General features: G+C 41.8%; 1 protein-coding gene across 1 annotated transcript in view; it reads left to right on the forward strand.

The window, feature by feature from the left end:
- DLC1 (DLC1 Rho GTPase activating protein) overlaps positions 1-13367 on the forward strand; it is a 30730-nt gene extending 17363 nt beyond the window's left edge. The window contains exons 5-14 of the mRNA XM_009082465.1: positions 1867-3293; positions 4421-4597; positions 6487-6646; positions 6889-7087; positions 9413-9626; positions 10038-10152; positions 11032-11253; positions 11906-12123; positions 12303-12476; positions 12994-13367. Coding sequence (XP_009080713.1) covers positions 1867-3293; positions 4421-4597; positions 6487-6646; positions 6889-7087; positions 9413-9626; positions 10038-10152; positions 11032-11253; positions 11906-12123; positions 12303-12476; positions 12994-13114 — 3027 coding nt within the window. The 3' untranslated portion in view covers positions 13115-13367. The remainder of the gene's footprint in view (positions 1-1866; positions 3294-4420; positions 4598-6486; positions 6647-6888; positions 7088-9412; positions 9627-10037; positions 10153-11031; positions 11254-11905; positions 12124-12302; positions 12477-12993) is intronic.
- Positions 13368-14226: the final 859 nt, after the last annotated feature.

Genomic DNA, 14226 nt, shown 5'->3' on the forward strand with positions numbered 1-14226 from the left:
GCATCCAAGCTCCAGAAGATAACACTCTGAGGCAGGATATGTAGGAACACCTTAAAAGTAGGGGTAGACAGCTGGGTTGCCATTTATGACTGCCAGAAGATTTCTTCTCCTTGTTCCTGAACCTTGTTAACCCTGGAATGATCAGTATTGCTGTTAGAGGTCAGACCAGGCGTGACTTCAGGTCCAAACCCCAGATCTTCCGGAGTCTGGATGTTATGCAGTGTTTCAGTCCTTCCTGGTTTTCATTCACCACCCATGCTCTGGGCAAATGGACTTGGATCCTATTCCCTTTTGTTGTTGACATCAATAAAATCAATATTTAGCTTTTAAAGGGGTTTAACCCTAGGGAAAAATTGTTCAGACAAAAACATATGTTTCTTTATGTTTTCACCAACTTCTTTGCAAATTAAGATCACTTTACAGCTTTTTTTTCAAAATCAAATGACATTCACCACTGGCAGTTTCAGATTACTTTTTTCCTCCTGAAAACTTTAAATAAGCAATCCAGTATTCTTGTTTCTTCATCTGAGTCATGGACAAAAGTAGTTTGCAGTAGTTGGGAAACAAAGAACATGACATTTGCTCTGTGTCATGTGTATTTGGTAAAAAAAAAATAAATACAGTGTTTCACTTACTTTCCTGACCTGATGAAATGTTCTATTGAAAAAAACCAACCAAACAAACAAAAAAAGCTAGGAGATGATCAGGGTCTAAGGTGTGCATACTTAAAATACTTGAAATACGAATAATTTCCTTGTTTTTCAGAGATAAATGTATTCGTGGCACACAAATAGTTACAGTTTGGGGCATGCATGTGTGTTTGTTTTTAAATTAAAATAAATTAAACAAATGAAGTGAAATTCATGGAGCTGGGTGGCAATTAGTGTTTCCTACTCTGTACACCAAAGTTAATTTGTGGTTTCATGGTGTCATATTAAAATATCTTCACTGGTTTTATTCTTCCAGCATGAAATTTTCCAGATATTTGGAAGACCAAATATGGCAGGATCATTTAGTATTTAGATGAAAAGATTGTAGGCATAAGTGATGTATGTGTGATTTTACCCTGAAGCATTACTCATACATCAGACATGTTATTTACAATTTACCTACGTGCTATACTGTCAGTGAGCTCTGGCTGCTCACTATCTAGGAGTGTTAAAGCTTGCCTGAAGCAAGACCAAAGTAGATACTTCACAGAACATTCTTAAAATGTTAGCTGCTAGCCTGTGGGAGGAAGAGTGGACCAGGTAAGAGCCTGGAGCTATCACACTCTTGCAGTCCTAGAGCTTCTTTTGTTATCTCATTAGCCACAGCAAGGAGACTGTTCAGACTTCCAGAATGAGTAAGGAATTAAGCCACTACAATTCAGAACGTATGAGAAACATCTCATAATTGCAAGGAGGAATATAAACACACAGCCACTATCAACACAGTGTAACTTTGGAGAGAGTCCAGAGGGACCCCAACCCCTGACTGACTCCAGTTTAAAATGTTATGCATGCCAGGAATTTCCATTGATGTGAGGGCTATCCGCTGTGACCAATTAATTAAAAGTCTATGGATACTAGGGGTTTTAGAAAAGAGCAATTTAAAGCAGATTGTATTGTTTGTTTCTTTTTATGAAGGGTATATCTTTTGTATTTAAAACCTCTTAAAATATATTGCCTGTACCATGTTATCTTTTCCTGTGATCGGCTTTATGGCCTAATCTTCCTCTCCCTGAAGTAAAAGACTATTTCACTTTAAATTCAGTGAGAACAAGGTCAGCTTAAAGCAGTTGTGTGGACATTGTATTTAAGCAACCACATTTGCTGTTTTTGGGTAGTCTGCAAGCAGTACTTTTAGGGCTTTTCTTCTTTGCAGAGTGAAGATTCAGATGAAGATGAACCTTGTGCAATAAGTGGCAAATGGACTTTTCAGAGGGACAGCAAGAGGTGGTCAAGGCTTGAAGAGTTCGATGTGTTCCCTCCAAAACCAGACTTGAATACCCCCTCCCCAGAAGCTCCTCACCTTACTAATGCAGCAAGCCAGGAGAGCGTGCTCACAGACCTCAGCGAACGCCAGGAGGTGGCTTCTATTCTGAGCATCAGCAGCACCAGCAGCCACCAACCAACCCTGCAGAGCGAGGCATCTGCAACCAGGACAAACTCGGTCGCAAGCGTTTGTTCATCAAGCAATTACATAGCCAACAATGACTCATTCAGCAGCCTGCCCTCACCCAGGGAACTGAATAGCTTCAGCTTCAGCACAAAAGCCAATGAGAAGAACTCCAAGTCCAAAACAAAGAGCCTGCTCAAGAGAATGGAGAGCCTTAAAATCAAGAGTTCTCACCATGGCAAGAGCAAAGCTCCTTCAAAGCTTGGCCTGATTATTAGTGGGCCCATCCTGCAGGAGGGCATGGATGAAGATAAACTGAAACAACTTAACTGTGTGGAGATTTCTGCCCTCAATGGCAATCACATCACCCTCCCCATGGTACGAAAGAGGAGCGTCTCCAATTCCACCCAGACCAGCAGCAGCAGTAGTCAGTCTGAGACAAGCAGCGCCGTCAGCACACCCAGTCCCGTCACACGAACACGCAGCCTCAGTGCATACAATAAAAGGGTGGGCATGTACCTGGAAGGCTTTGACCCCTTCAATCAGTCAACGTTCAGTGATGTGATGGAACAGAACTTCAAGAACCGGGGCAGTTTTGCAGAAGACACCGTGTTTTTTATCCCTGAGGATCATAAGCCTGGCACTTTTCCCAAAGCACTCTCCAATGGCAATTTCTCTCCCACAGAAAGCAACACCTCTGTGAACTGGAGGACAGGGAGTTTCCATGGACATGGCCACCTTACCTTCCGGAGGGAAAACAGCAGTGACAGCTCCAAAGAGCTGGGCATAGGGAAAAGACGCAACTCGTCCAGTTCAGTGAGCAGCCGCCTGAGTATTTATGATAATGTGCCAGGTTCGATCCTGTATTCCAGTACAAGTGACCTGGCTGACCTTGAAAATGAGGACATATTCCCAGAACTGGATGACATCCTATACCATGTCAAAGGCATGCAGAGAATAGTGAACCAGTGGTCAGAGAAGTTCTCAGACGAAGGCGACTCTGACTCAGCGCTTGACTCCATCTCCCCCTGTCCTTCCTCTCCAAAGCAGATCCACCTGGATGTAGATAATGATCGAACAACACTGAGTGACCTTGACAGTACAGGGAATTCGCTGAATGAAACGGAAGAGCCTACAGGGATCCAGGACAGGAGAGACTCTGGGGTGGGCGCATCGCTGACACGGTCCAGCAGGTGAGATCATGAGTGCTGGGACTTGGGGTGGTCTGGGGAGCCACTCCAGCCCGAGCACCTCTATAGCAACTGCACCACACTCAGTTAAGGTGCAGTAGAACTTGTGGCCATTCGAGCACACACATGCTGTTCCCATTGCTTCCCAAAACAATTATAGGCAAGGGAAGTATTTGTGCAAGACTTTGTGATTCCCACACTTTGTAGCTGTATGTTTGTATGTTCAGCCTGAGTCATCATTGAACAAACAATGTTAAGGTGGTTTTTGGAGATGATAATTCTTCAAACTGAAATGGCGTGTGGGAGGGGAGGGCCATCAAGTAGGATTATGATCACTTTTTAAGTTGGCTAGGAGAACCAAAAGTAAGTATGGTCTGGTTTGTGTCAGTGTGTGGTAAAAGCCTTGACTTTTTAGACTGTTTCAAAAAGCTGCATTTTTCAGTAGCAGGCTGTTTCTAATAGCATGCTAGGACATTAAATTTGTGGGGGAAAATGAGGTTTGTTTACTTTCTCTTGATCACCCTAGCACAGTGGGAGACTGGAGAAGTTCCAGTGACCTCCCAGTTTCTGCTGGGAGTTTTGCTATGGGATGGACGACTGTATTTTGTATTGTGAGTCGAGCAAGGAGTTGAATACTTTCTAGCTTTGTTTCCAGTTTTCCTTTAAAACTGGTGCAAATCATTTGGGGCCTGCTTTTGGCTATCATTTAGTCATCTACTCTGCTTTTATAAACCTAATGGGACTTTTAGAAGTGCTTAGATCTCATTCGATGTGTCTTAAAAATTCAGACAATTTTTTCTTCATGGGATTGATTCCCACTGCCATAATAACTGACAGGGCTTTGGAAAAAGGATGTTGGAGCCTTTGGAGGTTATCTGATAGGGCAAGACCATGTAGCTAGCACTGAGCTGTGGGTCAGCTCCAAGTGCACATTCCCATCTCAAGCACCTGTACATGCTGCACTGCACTGGGTGAGGCAGAGACACTGCAGGCTGATGCCTGTGAAATCTCAGTAGACAACAGCCACCAAGGGCAACAAGCTCAGCAGTACATTTGTGGTAATTCCTGCACGTGTCTTGCAGAGTCATTGCAGTGACCTGTCCTTGCTTTGTCTCCCATCTTCTCCACAGGCACAAGCTGCGGTGGCACAGCTTCCAGAGCTCCCACCGGCCTAGCCTCAGCTCAGCATCGCTGCAGATCAACTGCCAGTCCGTGGCACAGATGAACCTGCTGCAGAAATACTCTCTTCTGAAGCTGACTGCTCTCCTGGAGAAGTACACACCTTCCAACAAGCATGGTTTCAGCTGGTAAGGATACAGTGCCCTGTATAGGCAGACTTGACTATAGGAGCATCTCAAGCAACTTTTGGAAAGATGCAATGAATCCCTCCATCCCTCTTTTTCCATATTTGCATTTCTTCCTCCAGCCCATGCTGACAGCGATTTGTGGTTTCTTAAGACAGGGCTAAAATCACTAACCCTTTATGTAAGTATAATCTTATTAGGCTTGAGAAGGGTATTTACAGGGGGCATGTGAGGGAACAAAAGCAATGAACTACAGACCAACTTTCTGAGCAGGAAGATGCCCACTGTCCATAGAAAAAGAAGGACTACTTGTTTATTGAGGCAGTTAGCGAGCAGGGTTACAAAACTCAGTCCATCTTAAAGGGCTTGCTTTTCTTCAGTTACTCAAATATCTGCATTAGTTTCTTTACATAATTAGGTAATTAAATAATTTCAATTTCCTTTAGTATCTCATTAGTCAAAATCTGTTTCTCCTTTTTAAAGCACTATAAATCAGTTAGCTTGCAAAAAAGGTGGAGGGGGAAGAATGGTTGGGAGAACCATGGTGTTTTTTGCAGGCAGCAGTTTCTGCTGTGGCCAGGTGTTTGTAACCCAGTTGAATATTTTTTGTTGGAAGCATGAAATAGAAAGCTCTTTTTTTATTGTGTCTGCAGTTCAGCCTGTGTAACCTTCAGGATGCAAAGGACTCAGTAAAATTTTTCTTGTCCCTACCACAGGCCAGCCTCCTCCCTTCCCCAGGAGTCATAGAGAGTATTTAGCTTCAGCATCAAAGTACCTCCTGTTCAAAGGCTGTTATTATGTCAGTCTTTCTAAATACAGAAGTTGTTTGTTCTGAAAGACAGAAATAAGTATTGACCAGTTATCCCTGCATGCTTCAGATTCTCGGTGGAGATCGCAATGTGTTTTTTCACATTCCATTGGCATGTTTTTTGACAAAGCAAGTATTATTCATACATGTATCAATACTGCCCTAAACTTAGCTGTATGGCAATACAAATTGGTTCTGTTTTACTATGTAACAGATTAGTCAGCTGTAAATCCCGTGCACTGTATGGCTGTACTGTATTTTGAAATGTTAAATAGGTTTCCCTGTTTTCCAGTTCTACTGTGCCTTATTAGTTGTTGCACTGGACATTAGATTTCCTTTCTGTTTAGGAAAATGATCTCAATATTTTCACATTGAATGGCTTTTTTTTTTCCTTTATGAGCCCAATACTCTTGGGGACTGGGGGTAAATCATTCTTTTGTGTTTAGTAGCTTTTTCCTTGGAGTCATAAGCAGATGGAAGTGCCTCTCAGTGAAACTGGAGTGGGAAGTGAGGGTAACAACAGTCACTAGCTGACAAGGAGGGAGGTCCCTCAGAGGGGCTGTTTATAGAGCTGAAGTTTTTAGCTGACAAACTCAGATGTATTACATCAGTTTCCTGCTGTTCTGCACACTGGTGGGTGGTGGACCCAGTTTGAGGACTTTGCAGAACAAGTAGTTGACATACAAAAGCTCATTGTTCAAATGCCCATCTTTCCTGAAACCTAAAGAAGCAGTGTTATAAGGGGTCACTGACTGCAGGATTTATTTTGACTCCTTTGCAATTCAATCTGGCCCCTGCAGTTTTACCCTGTAGCTTTTGTCCTAACTGATGGAGTAGCACCACATTAATACTTACAGACAGCATACTGCTCCGAATGTCAGGTCTTTCTCTTAGAGAAACTCTGTTTTCTGTCCTATCCCCCTTCCCAGCCCTGAGTGGATTAGCTAATTTATACCGTCACTATTCTTCATGTTACTAAAAGCATTTAATTTATTTTCACTGACTTTCTGAATTTCGGGAAATACAGAAGATAAATGTTCAACAGAGGTTTAATTTCATTTTCTCATTCCTTTTGCTTAAATAGGGCAGTACCGAAATTTATGAAAAGGATAAAGGTGCCAGATTATAAAGACAAAAATGTCTTTGGAGTACCACTGCAAGTCAATGTCCAGCGCACAGGGCAACCTCTTCCCCAGAGCATTCAGCAAGCCATGCGGTACCTCCGCAACCACTGTCTGGATCAGGTGGGTTCTGCTGTACTCATATCCCACATGCATGCAGCACTCAGAGCCCAGCCTTCCATTCACTTCTACTGTTCCTGGGCCAGACTGAAAAAAGCAGGCTCAAAACAGGATAAAATAGATAATTAAGGCAAGGAAAGCTTGGCATGACATTAGAATCCATAGATGAGAAGCTAAAGAGTGTGCTTACATGTCAGATTTGCTGGACTTGTTGTAAATGTGTTTACTTTTATCTATATATTTAGGTTGGACTGTTTAGGAAATCTGGAGTCAAGTCAAGAATTCAAGCTTTGCGTCAAATGAATGAAAGTTCAGCAGACAGCGTCAACTACGAGGGCCAGTCTGCCTATGACGTAGCAGACATGTTAAAGCAATTCTTCCGTGACCTCCCTGAGCCTCTTATGACCAACAAACTCTCTGAGACCTTCTTACAGATATACCAATGTAAGTAGTGAGATGTCTGCAGCAGATGGCAAATGGTCATTTGCATGGGAAGGGTGGAACCTGCTAACACTGCTCCTCTGGTCAGTACACATTACATATGTTGGCCTTTGCCTTTCTCAAGCAGTTGTTACAGTTCAGGCAGCTCATAAAGAATGGATTTTTGATATTGTAGTTTTATAACAATTCATAGTACAAGTTCTTTTCATTTCACCTTTCTTTCTAGTTCGGGAACAAATATAAATCCCCCATCACTTGCTCTAAATTTTCATCTCTTCTTTGAGCATATTTGATATTATGGTTTTAAAATAAGCCATATCTGATGTGGCTAAGTAGATGAGCTGTGCAAACATTTATATGAACAGTGGTTGGTGCTTTTGAGGGGCTTTGCAAGGTTGCCAAAAAAATTATATTTTCTTGATAATTCATATTCTGTCCTTTACCACAATTGTTTGAAACAACGTTTAAGTTGTAAGCTTTTCTGTTACTGGCTTGTAGCTACTTTACCAGTAGGCACCATAAATGGAAACTGCTTAGAATGAATCACATTAAATAATGAAGTTTATCAACACTTGTGAAAAGAAATAATTAATCCTTCTGAGATGGCAGGTTCAACTCCAGCTGGGGAGGTTAGATAAGTTGAGTTCCGTAGACATAGTAATTTTGTGCTGGATCTTTCCAAACAACACATTGTCTTCCAGACGTTTTCTTCATCATTGTTTCATTGGGAATACTCTCACTTTGTAGAGTGGCCAAAGGTGAATTAATGTTCAGCAACCAGAACTCCAAAGCTTTTTGAAGTATTCATGGGGGTCCAAACTGACTGATGTACCATGGACATCTTGCCAGTCCTGTGGTTTCTCTCCCTAGCACCATCCCAGCTCTCTCCCCGTGTATTCTTCCCATTGTAGTACAGCTACAACAGAACTTACTGCAAAAACACCTTCTTTGAATCCTTCCTGTATTTTGTGCCTTTCTTTGATGATGGTTACAAAATGGTTACAGAAACTTCCTTCAGAGCTCTGTAGGTGGAGGTGACAGTTTAAAATTAAAACCTACGTACTGTTAATTCAGTGCACGCAGATTTTTTTTGTGTTTGGATTCTCAAGAAGGTTTATGGAGAAAATTAATCAGACTCTCCACTTCCATGCATATTAAACAGCAGCTCTGTGGGTTTAGAGCCAACAAAGTTTGGCAGAGCATTGCAGGAGTATCTGTTCCTTTCCTTTTGCAGGCGGTAGGTCTGAGGAGTCCCCAGAGGTGGTTGGGAAGTATTATCTCTGTGTAAAGCAAAGAACCTTAAAACAGATGTAAATTTTTCTTCCCTGCAAAGGACTAAATTTCCCTTTGCTTTGGTGCTATGCACCAGGCTGTGCACTGGAATTGTCTGCATGGGGCTTAAATGTGCTTTGAGCTGATTGAAGGGAGAGCATGGAAAACAGTGGATTTTTGCTTGAAACTGCTTTCTAAACTCACTTGCTAGCCATACAAAGTTGCTGAAGCCCAAAGTAAATACCAATTAAATATCTGGGTAGTGCCACGTGTGTTATGAGACATGCAGTGAGGGTGGTGGGGTGGTAATGATGATATAAATGCTCCAGGACTCAGACTCTGATGTTGTCTTCAGCACTGGCTTATTGGAAATCGCTTTATAAGAAGCAGATCTGGTCTGGGTTGTTTCAATTTTTTGTTGCCTTCAAGTTTGGAGGAGAAAGTCTTATATAAAGACACATGTCAAATTTTTCCAATGGTTGTTTGTTGTTCGTAACCAAGGAGCTGTTTAATGGTATGGGGCTTCACAGGGTTGACTTTCTTTTTCCACCACATGACTTTGAATGATCTGCTCAATAAAGCAACCCTCTGTGTTTGGTAAAGCACTTTCTGGATATTTTATGACATCAGTGTTGAAAAGGTTTGCTAGCCAATTACCTATTCTAAAATGCTTTCGTGTTTTAAATTTCTTTGAAAGCCAAAGAATTTCTAAATTGGCTGGACTGTGTTTGCTTGTTCCCTGCCTGACTCCAAGCTTCTGTCATTTTAGTGCATCTACAGGAGCGTGTAGCTGTTGGAGTTAAATCTAAAATTAACTCTGGCCTAGGCACAGCTTCTTCTTGCTTGCATTTCTTGTGAGGCAGGAAATAGCTGAGGGTAGTTAAACTATTGGGTTAAAAAAAAGATTCCTTCATGTTTCCTACAAATGGTATGCATCCTAAGGAAATCAATTCAAACTCGAGTGAAATATTTGAAGCTGGAGTTTGCTTTGGGATGTATTTAGCTGTGTGTGTGGAAAGTCAATGGGCTGATGAGAGAATTACTAATATTACACAGATGTGCCAAAGGATCAGCGTCTCCAGGCTATCAAGGCTGCCATTATGCTTTTACCTGATGAGAACAGAGAGGTCCTCCAGATTCTTCTCTATTTCCTGAGTGATGTCACAGCTGCAGTGAAGGAAAACCAGATGACACCAACAAACCTGGCTGTCTGCTTAGCACCTTCCCTCTTCCACTTGAACACCCTGAAAAGAGAGAATTCTTCCCCAAGGTATGTCTCTGGGAAGCAAGCTGCATTGCTGCTAGTCCCATACCACAGCTAGTGGTGATGTGTGACAGCCACAGGCATTGACCCTACCAGCTGTGATCACCTCAGACACCTCAGAGGGCATCAGATGCGGAACAGTTACAGAATCCTACCTTTTGCTGGAACTTTGTTATAATATTAGCAAGCTCATGGGAAGGAAGAAAAGGGGAAGGGGAGGATGAGGAGGGGATTCCAAAGAACATGTTTAGAGAAAGTAGCAAGGTTAGCTAGTAACACTATGATAAGATTTGCTGCAAAGTAGCACTGCTCTAAATCACCAGCACCTTTGGGAATCTTACTGTTTTCTTACCAAGCATGTCTCTTTCTCTGCATTATATAACTGGATTTGTGTGTGTGCTCTTTTCCCCTGTGAAGGGTGATGCAAAGAAAGCCAAGCCTGGGAAAACCTGATCAGAAGGACCTAAATGAAAATCTGGCTGCAACCCAAGGGCTTGCTCATATGATTGCTGAATGCAAGAAACTCTTTCAGGTAAAACACCTGTTTGCAAAAGTGATGGGTGGGCTATTGGCCAATGTGTCTTAGCTCTGCTGAAATCTGGGAGTGTCTCTGTATTTTGATGAGGTTTAATGCATGTAAATAGCGTTTTAAAAACCTCTGCAACCTCATCTGTGGGCATACAGGAATTAGAAGTAGTGTCGGAAAAAAAGAGTTGGGGTTTTTTTGACACTGGCGCTCAAAAGTCATGAGGCAGTTGTGGGGTTTAGCACATTTTTGTTACTTCCAAGCTTTGAATTTGAAATATATTTTCAAGCTTTTATTGTGCAGCCATGAGGGTCTGTGAACCTCAGCTCTAGTTACAAAATAAGAAGCTATTTCCAGGAATTTCAGTACTTGCTTTATACTTAAATTCCCAAGAGTTAGCAAGACAGGCCACAGAAGCATCCTGGAGCGTGACACTGTCAAAAGTGAGAGAAGGGTCTGTAGGAACTAAATCATGCTCCCTCTAGGGCCTGGGATGGAGAACCAGACAAGGCTCGAGTCCTGGTTTTCCTCACTGTTATCAAGTCTTTTCAGAGCCCTGAACTGAAGATGAGCCTGTCTCTTTTCATGCAGCTGACAAACTTCAGTTTGCAGGATAAACTGCTTTGGGAATGGATCTAGTTGTGTAGCAAAGGGGAATGCTCTACAGAAAAAAATAAGACACCCCATAAGTGAGGGACTAATTTGAGTTAAGTCAGAGTCACAAACTGGCATTTCTTCACATTGAGTGCTTGACCTGACACATAGTTATCCCATCACTTAAAAAAGGAGCATACCCATCTTTCTGTGACTGTTGAGCTGCTAGGCTAACTCAGTGATCTGGGGAGAGAACTGCAAGAGGATGATATCTCCCTTGTTGTCCTACAGATACCTGAAGAAATGAGCAGGGGTAGGAACTCCTACACAGAGCAGGACCTGCGTCCTCTCAGCCTGGAGGAGCTCAGGGGCAGCAGCAGCAACACTGAGCCTTCCGATTACCACTGCTACCTCCAGGACTGTGTGGATGACTTGCTCAAAGAGATGAAGGAGAAGTTCAAAGGCTGGGTCAGCTGTTCAACCTCAGAGCAAGCAGAGCTGGCCTACAAGAAGGTATGCACCCCGTCACTCATGCCACAGCTCTGGTTTTCAGCTCACTTTTGACATAAAGCTAAAGAGGGTTCATTGCACATCTTTACTTTGCAGATAGATTTAAGAAAAAAACTTTAGTCTTTTGACACAGTTGCATGCCATCTAAAAATAACATTTCTTTCAGCAGTAGTCAGCTAATATGCACTGATTTGTTTTCTTGTTTCTCTGGGCCAGGAATGTTCACTGTATTGAATTTGCATGCCTTCACTCATGCATGCACAGCCTTAACAAGCTGAGTGAAACCTCCAAGCACTGTCACTATGCAGGCAGTAGGAAAGAAGTTTCTCAGCTCTAATCTTGCATAGCTCAGAGCTAGCACAGGGAGAAATGTTTCAATGAGATTTTTAAAAAATGAACTTGGAAAATTAGGATACTGTTCTGTAGCATCACTGGAGAAGTTAACTAACATTTTGGAAGTCAGTGTGCAGATGCCTTTGGCTGTTTGGGAAACAACCTTAGTCTCAGCTTATGACAAGCTTAGTACAATATATACATATATGTGTTTGTGTATATTCAATTTTATGTATTTCTGTATTTAGTCAAAACTAAAATAGAAAGGAAAAGAAAGCTTAAGGAAGAGCAAAACTGAGGAATCTGGGCTAATTTTCCCCAGGTATGCGAAGGTCCCCCACTCCGATTATGGAAAACTACCATTGAAATTCCAGTGACACCAGAGGATGTTTTAAATCGTTTGCTTAAAGAGCAGCATCTTTGGGATGAAGATCTTATAGATTCAAAAGTAATTGAACCTTTGGATAGCCAGACAGATATATACCAGTATGTCCAGAACAGCATGGCACCTCACCCAGCCAGGGACTTTGTGGTCTTAAGGTAAGATTTTTATATGCAATGAAGTTTATATCCTACACATATGGCAGCCTTGCCTATGATTTCTCTATAGTGTAAGTTATATAGGTAAATATCTATTTCTGCCTGATATAAAGTCTGAATAAATGTTTCAATTACTGTTCATCAAATATAAGACTTTTGGTTTTCTTCTTTTTTCTTAGAACATGGAGGACAAACTTCCCCAAAGGAGCATGTGTGCTTCTAGCAACCTCAGTGGACCATGATCGTGCTCCAGTGGCAGGTGTTAGAGTCAATGTGCTTCTGTCTAGGTATCTGATTGAGCCCTGCGGGTCAGGAAAATCAAAACTTACCTACATGTGCAGAATTGATTTAAGGTATGAATTTCCACTTTGTCCTTTGATGATGGTAGCTTTTCTTGTATAGTTTCAATATAGTCAGCAGAAAATGTAGATGGTTCAACAGACTTTAGCTTGGCCAGTAGTACATACTTTTCAAAGGCATGCACACACATCTCTCAGATGTCACAGAAAGTTGGCTTCAGTGCACATCTAGCAGCAGGTATGGATTATTGCATTAGAAGCCTCCAGTATGTTCTCCACCATCACTATTGGTATATAATCCCATTTGCACTCAAGGACACCTTAATTTTAAAACTGAGCTAGTAAAGAGGGCCAAGATCTTACAGAACTTCTTGTAACTTTTCCTCACTGTGGCAAACTTAGTTTTCAGCAAGTCTATATATTTGTAGGGCTGAGCTGAGAAAAAAAGCAGTGCTAAGGAGATTTCTTAGTTGGCCATTTAACCAGCTAGATATGTATTTGATTCTGACTCAGAAAATGCATGCAAAGTTACTGGTACCTACTTCATCATTACTTTTTCTCCATGAAACAGGGGCCATATGCCAGACTGGTACACCAAGTCTTTTGGACACTTGTGTGCATCAGAAGTTGTTAAGATACGAGACTCTTTCAGTCAACAGAGTCCTGAGAGCAAGGAGGTAAAATCCAGGTGACTACTGAAGAAGAACAGCCATGCACTCCACACCTCAGCAACATAGACATTACCAAAAACTGAGACTCATCCGCTGCAGACCAGACCTGTGTACCATCTGCAACTTGTGTCATGAAGGGATGACAGCGTGAGAACTTGACTGTGAGCATTACTTTAGGACTGTGGCTGTACCATACACTTTAAAGCTGCTTCCTGTCTGTGTAAGGTCTATAGTGTAGGCCTCGACTGGAATACATAGGAGGACTATGCAAAAAATGTAAAAAAAAGTTTAAAAAAAAGTATTGTACTATTAGATGGTTTGAATTGCTTCTGAGAAGCAAATTTCTTTTAAGTGCAAAATATATTATGAAATATGGTGAAGGCTCATCATTCCCATGTGAAATACTTAGCTTTATGTACATACTCATGTCATTTTATTTGTAGTGCATTGAGGGACTGGTGTATCCACTGGAATAGTTGGTACTCTTCAATATGTTCTCACTGAGATAAGCAGAGAAAGGTTTGCACAGAGATTAAAGTGTGAATGAGTGTGTTAATGGTTGAAAGGATAGCAGAAGTCAAACTTGAAATGTGTCTGGTACACTGATAGGCAACCAGAGTGGATTTTAGTATGCTGGATGTAGTTCAGTATAGAATGGGCCTCCCCTGTGGACCAGGAGTAGCCATCCTTCCCATGTGCCAGTTCTGCATTTTCCTCAGCTCTAACCTTGCTAAAACCATAGGCAGATGTTACAAAAGGCTTGCTGTCCACTCCTTATCCAGATAGTCTTTAAGGAGTGATGACCAATTCTATAGCAATTTTAACTAAATATACTTTTGAGCAACATAGCAGCTTAGAAATGCCTATGTAATGGTGAAGAGAGACAATAACACCAGTTGTTTGTTAATTTGACAAAAGATCTTTGTTGCTTTCACTCCTACCTGCATTAGCTATAAGTGTTTTAATGAGCTTTTATATGTTTTACTGTATTCTAATGGCTCAAGAGGAAAAAGTCAACACTGGAGTTGTGGTGCCAGGAGGTGGCAGGACTCCTGCAGTAGCAGCTGGGGTGAGGTGGCTAGGGAGAGTCACACAAGCTCTCTCCCTTACTCTCCCTCCTTTGGTTTTTTCCT

Source organism: Acanthisitta chloris, unplaced genomic scaffold (genome assembly GCF_000695815.1).
Source record: "Acanthisitta chloris isolate BGI_N310 unplaced genomic scaffold, ASM69581v1 scaffold9209, whole genome shotgun sequence".
NCBI classification, from domain to species: Eukaryota; Metazoa; Chordata; class Aves; order Passeriformes; family Acanthisittidae; genus Acanthisitta; species Acanthisitta chloris.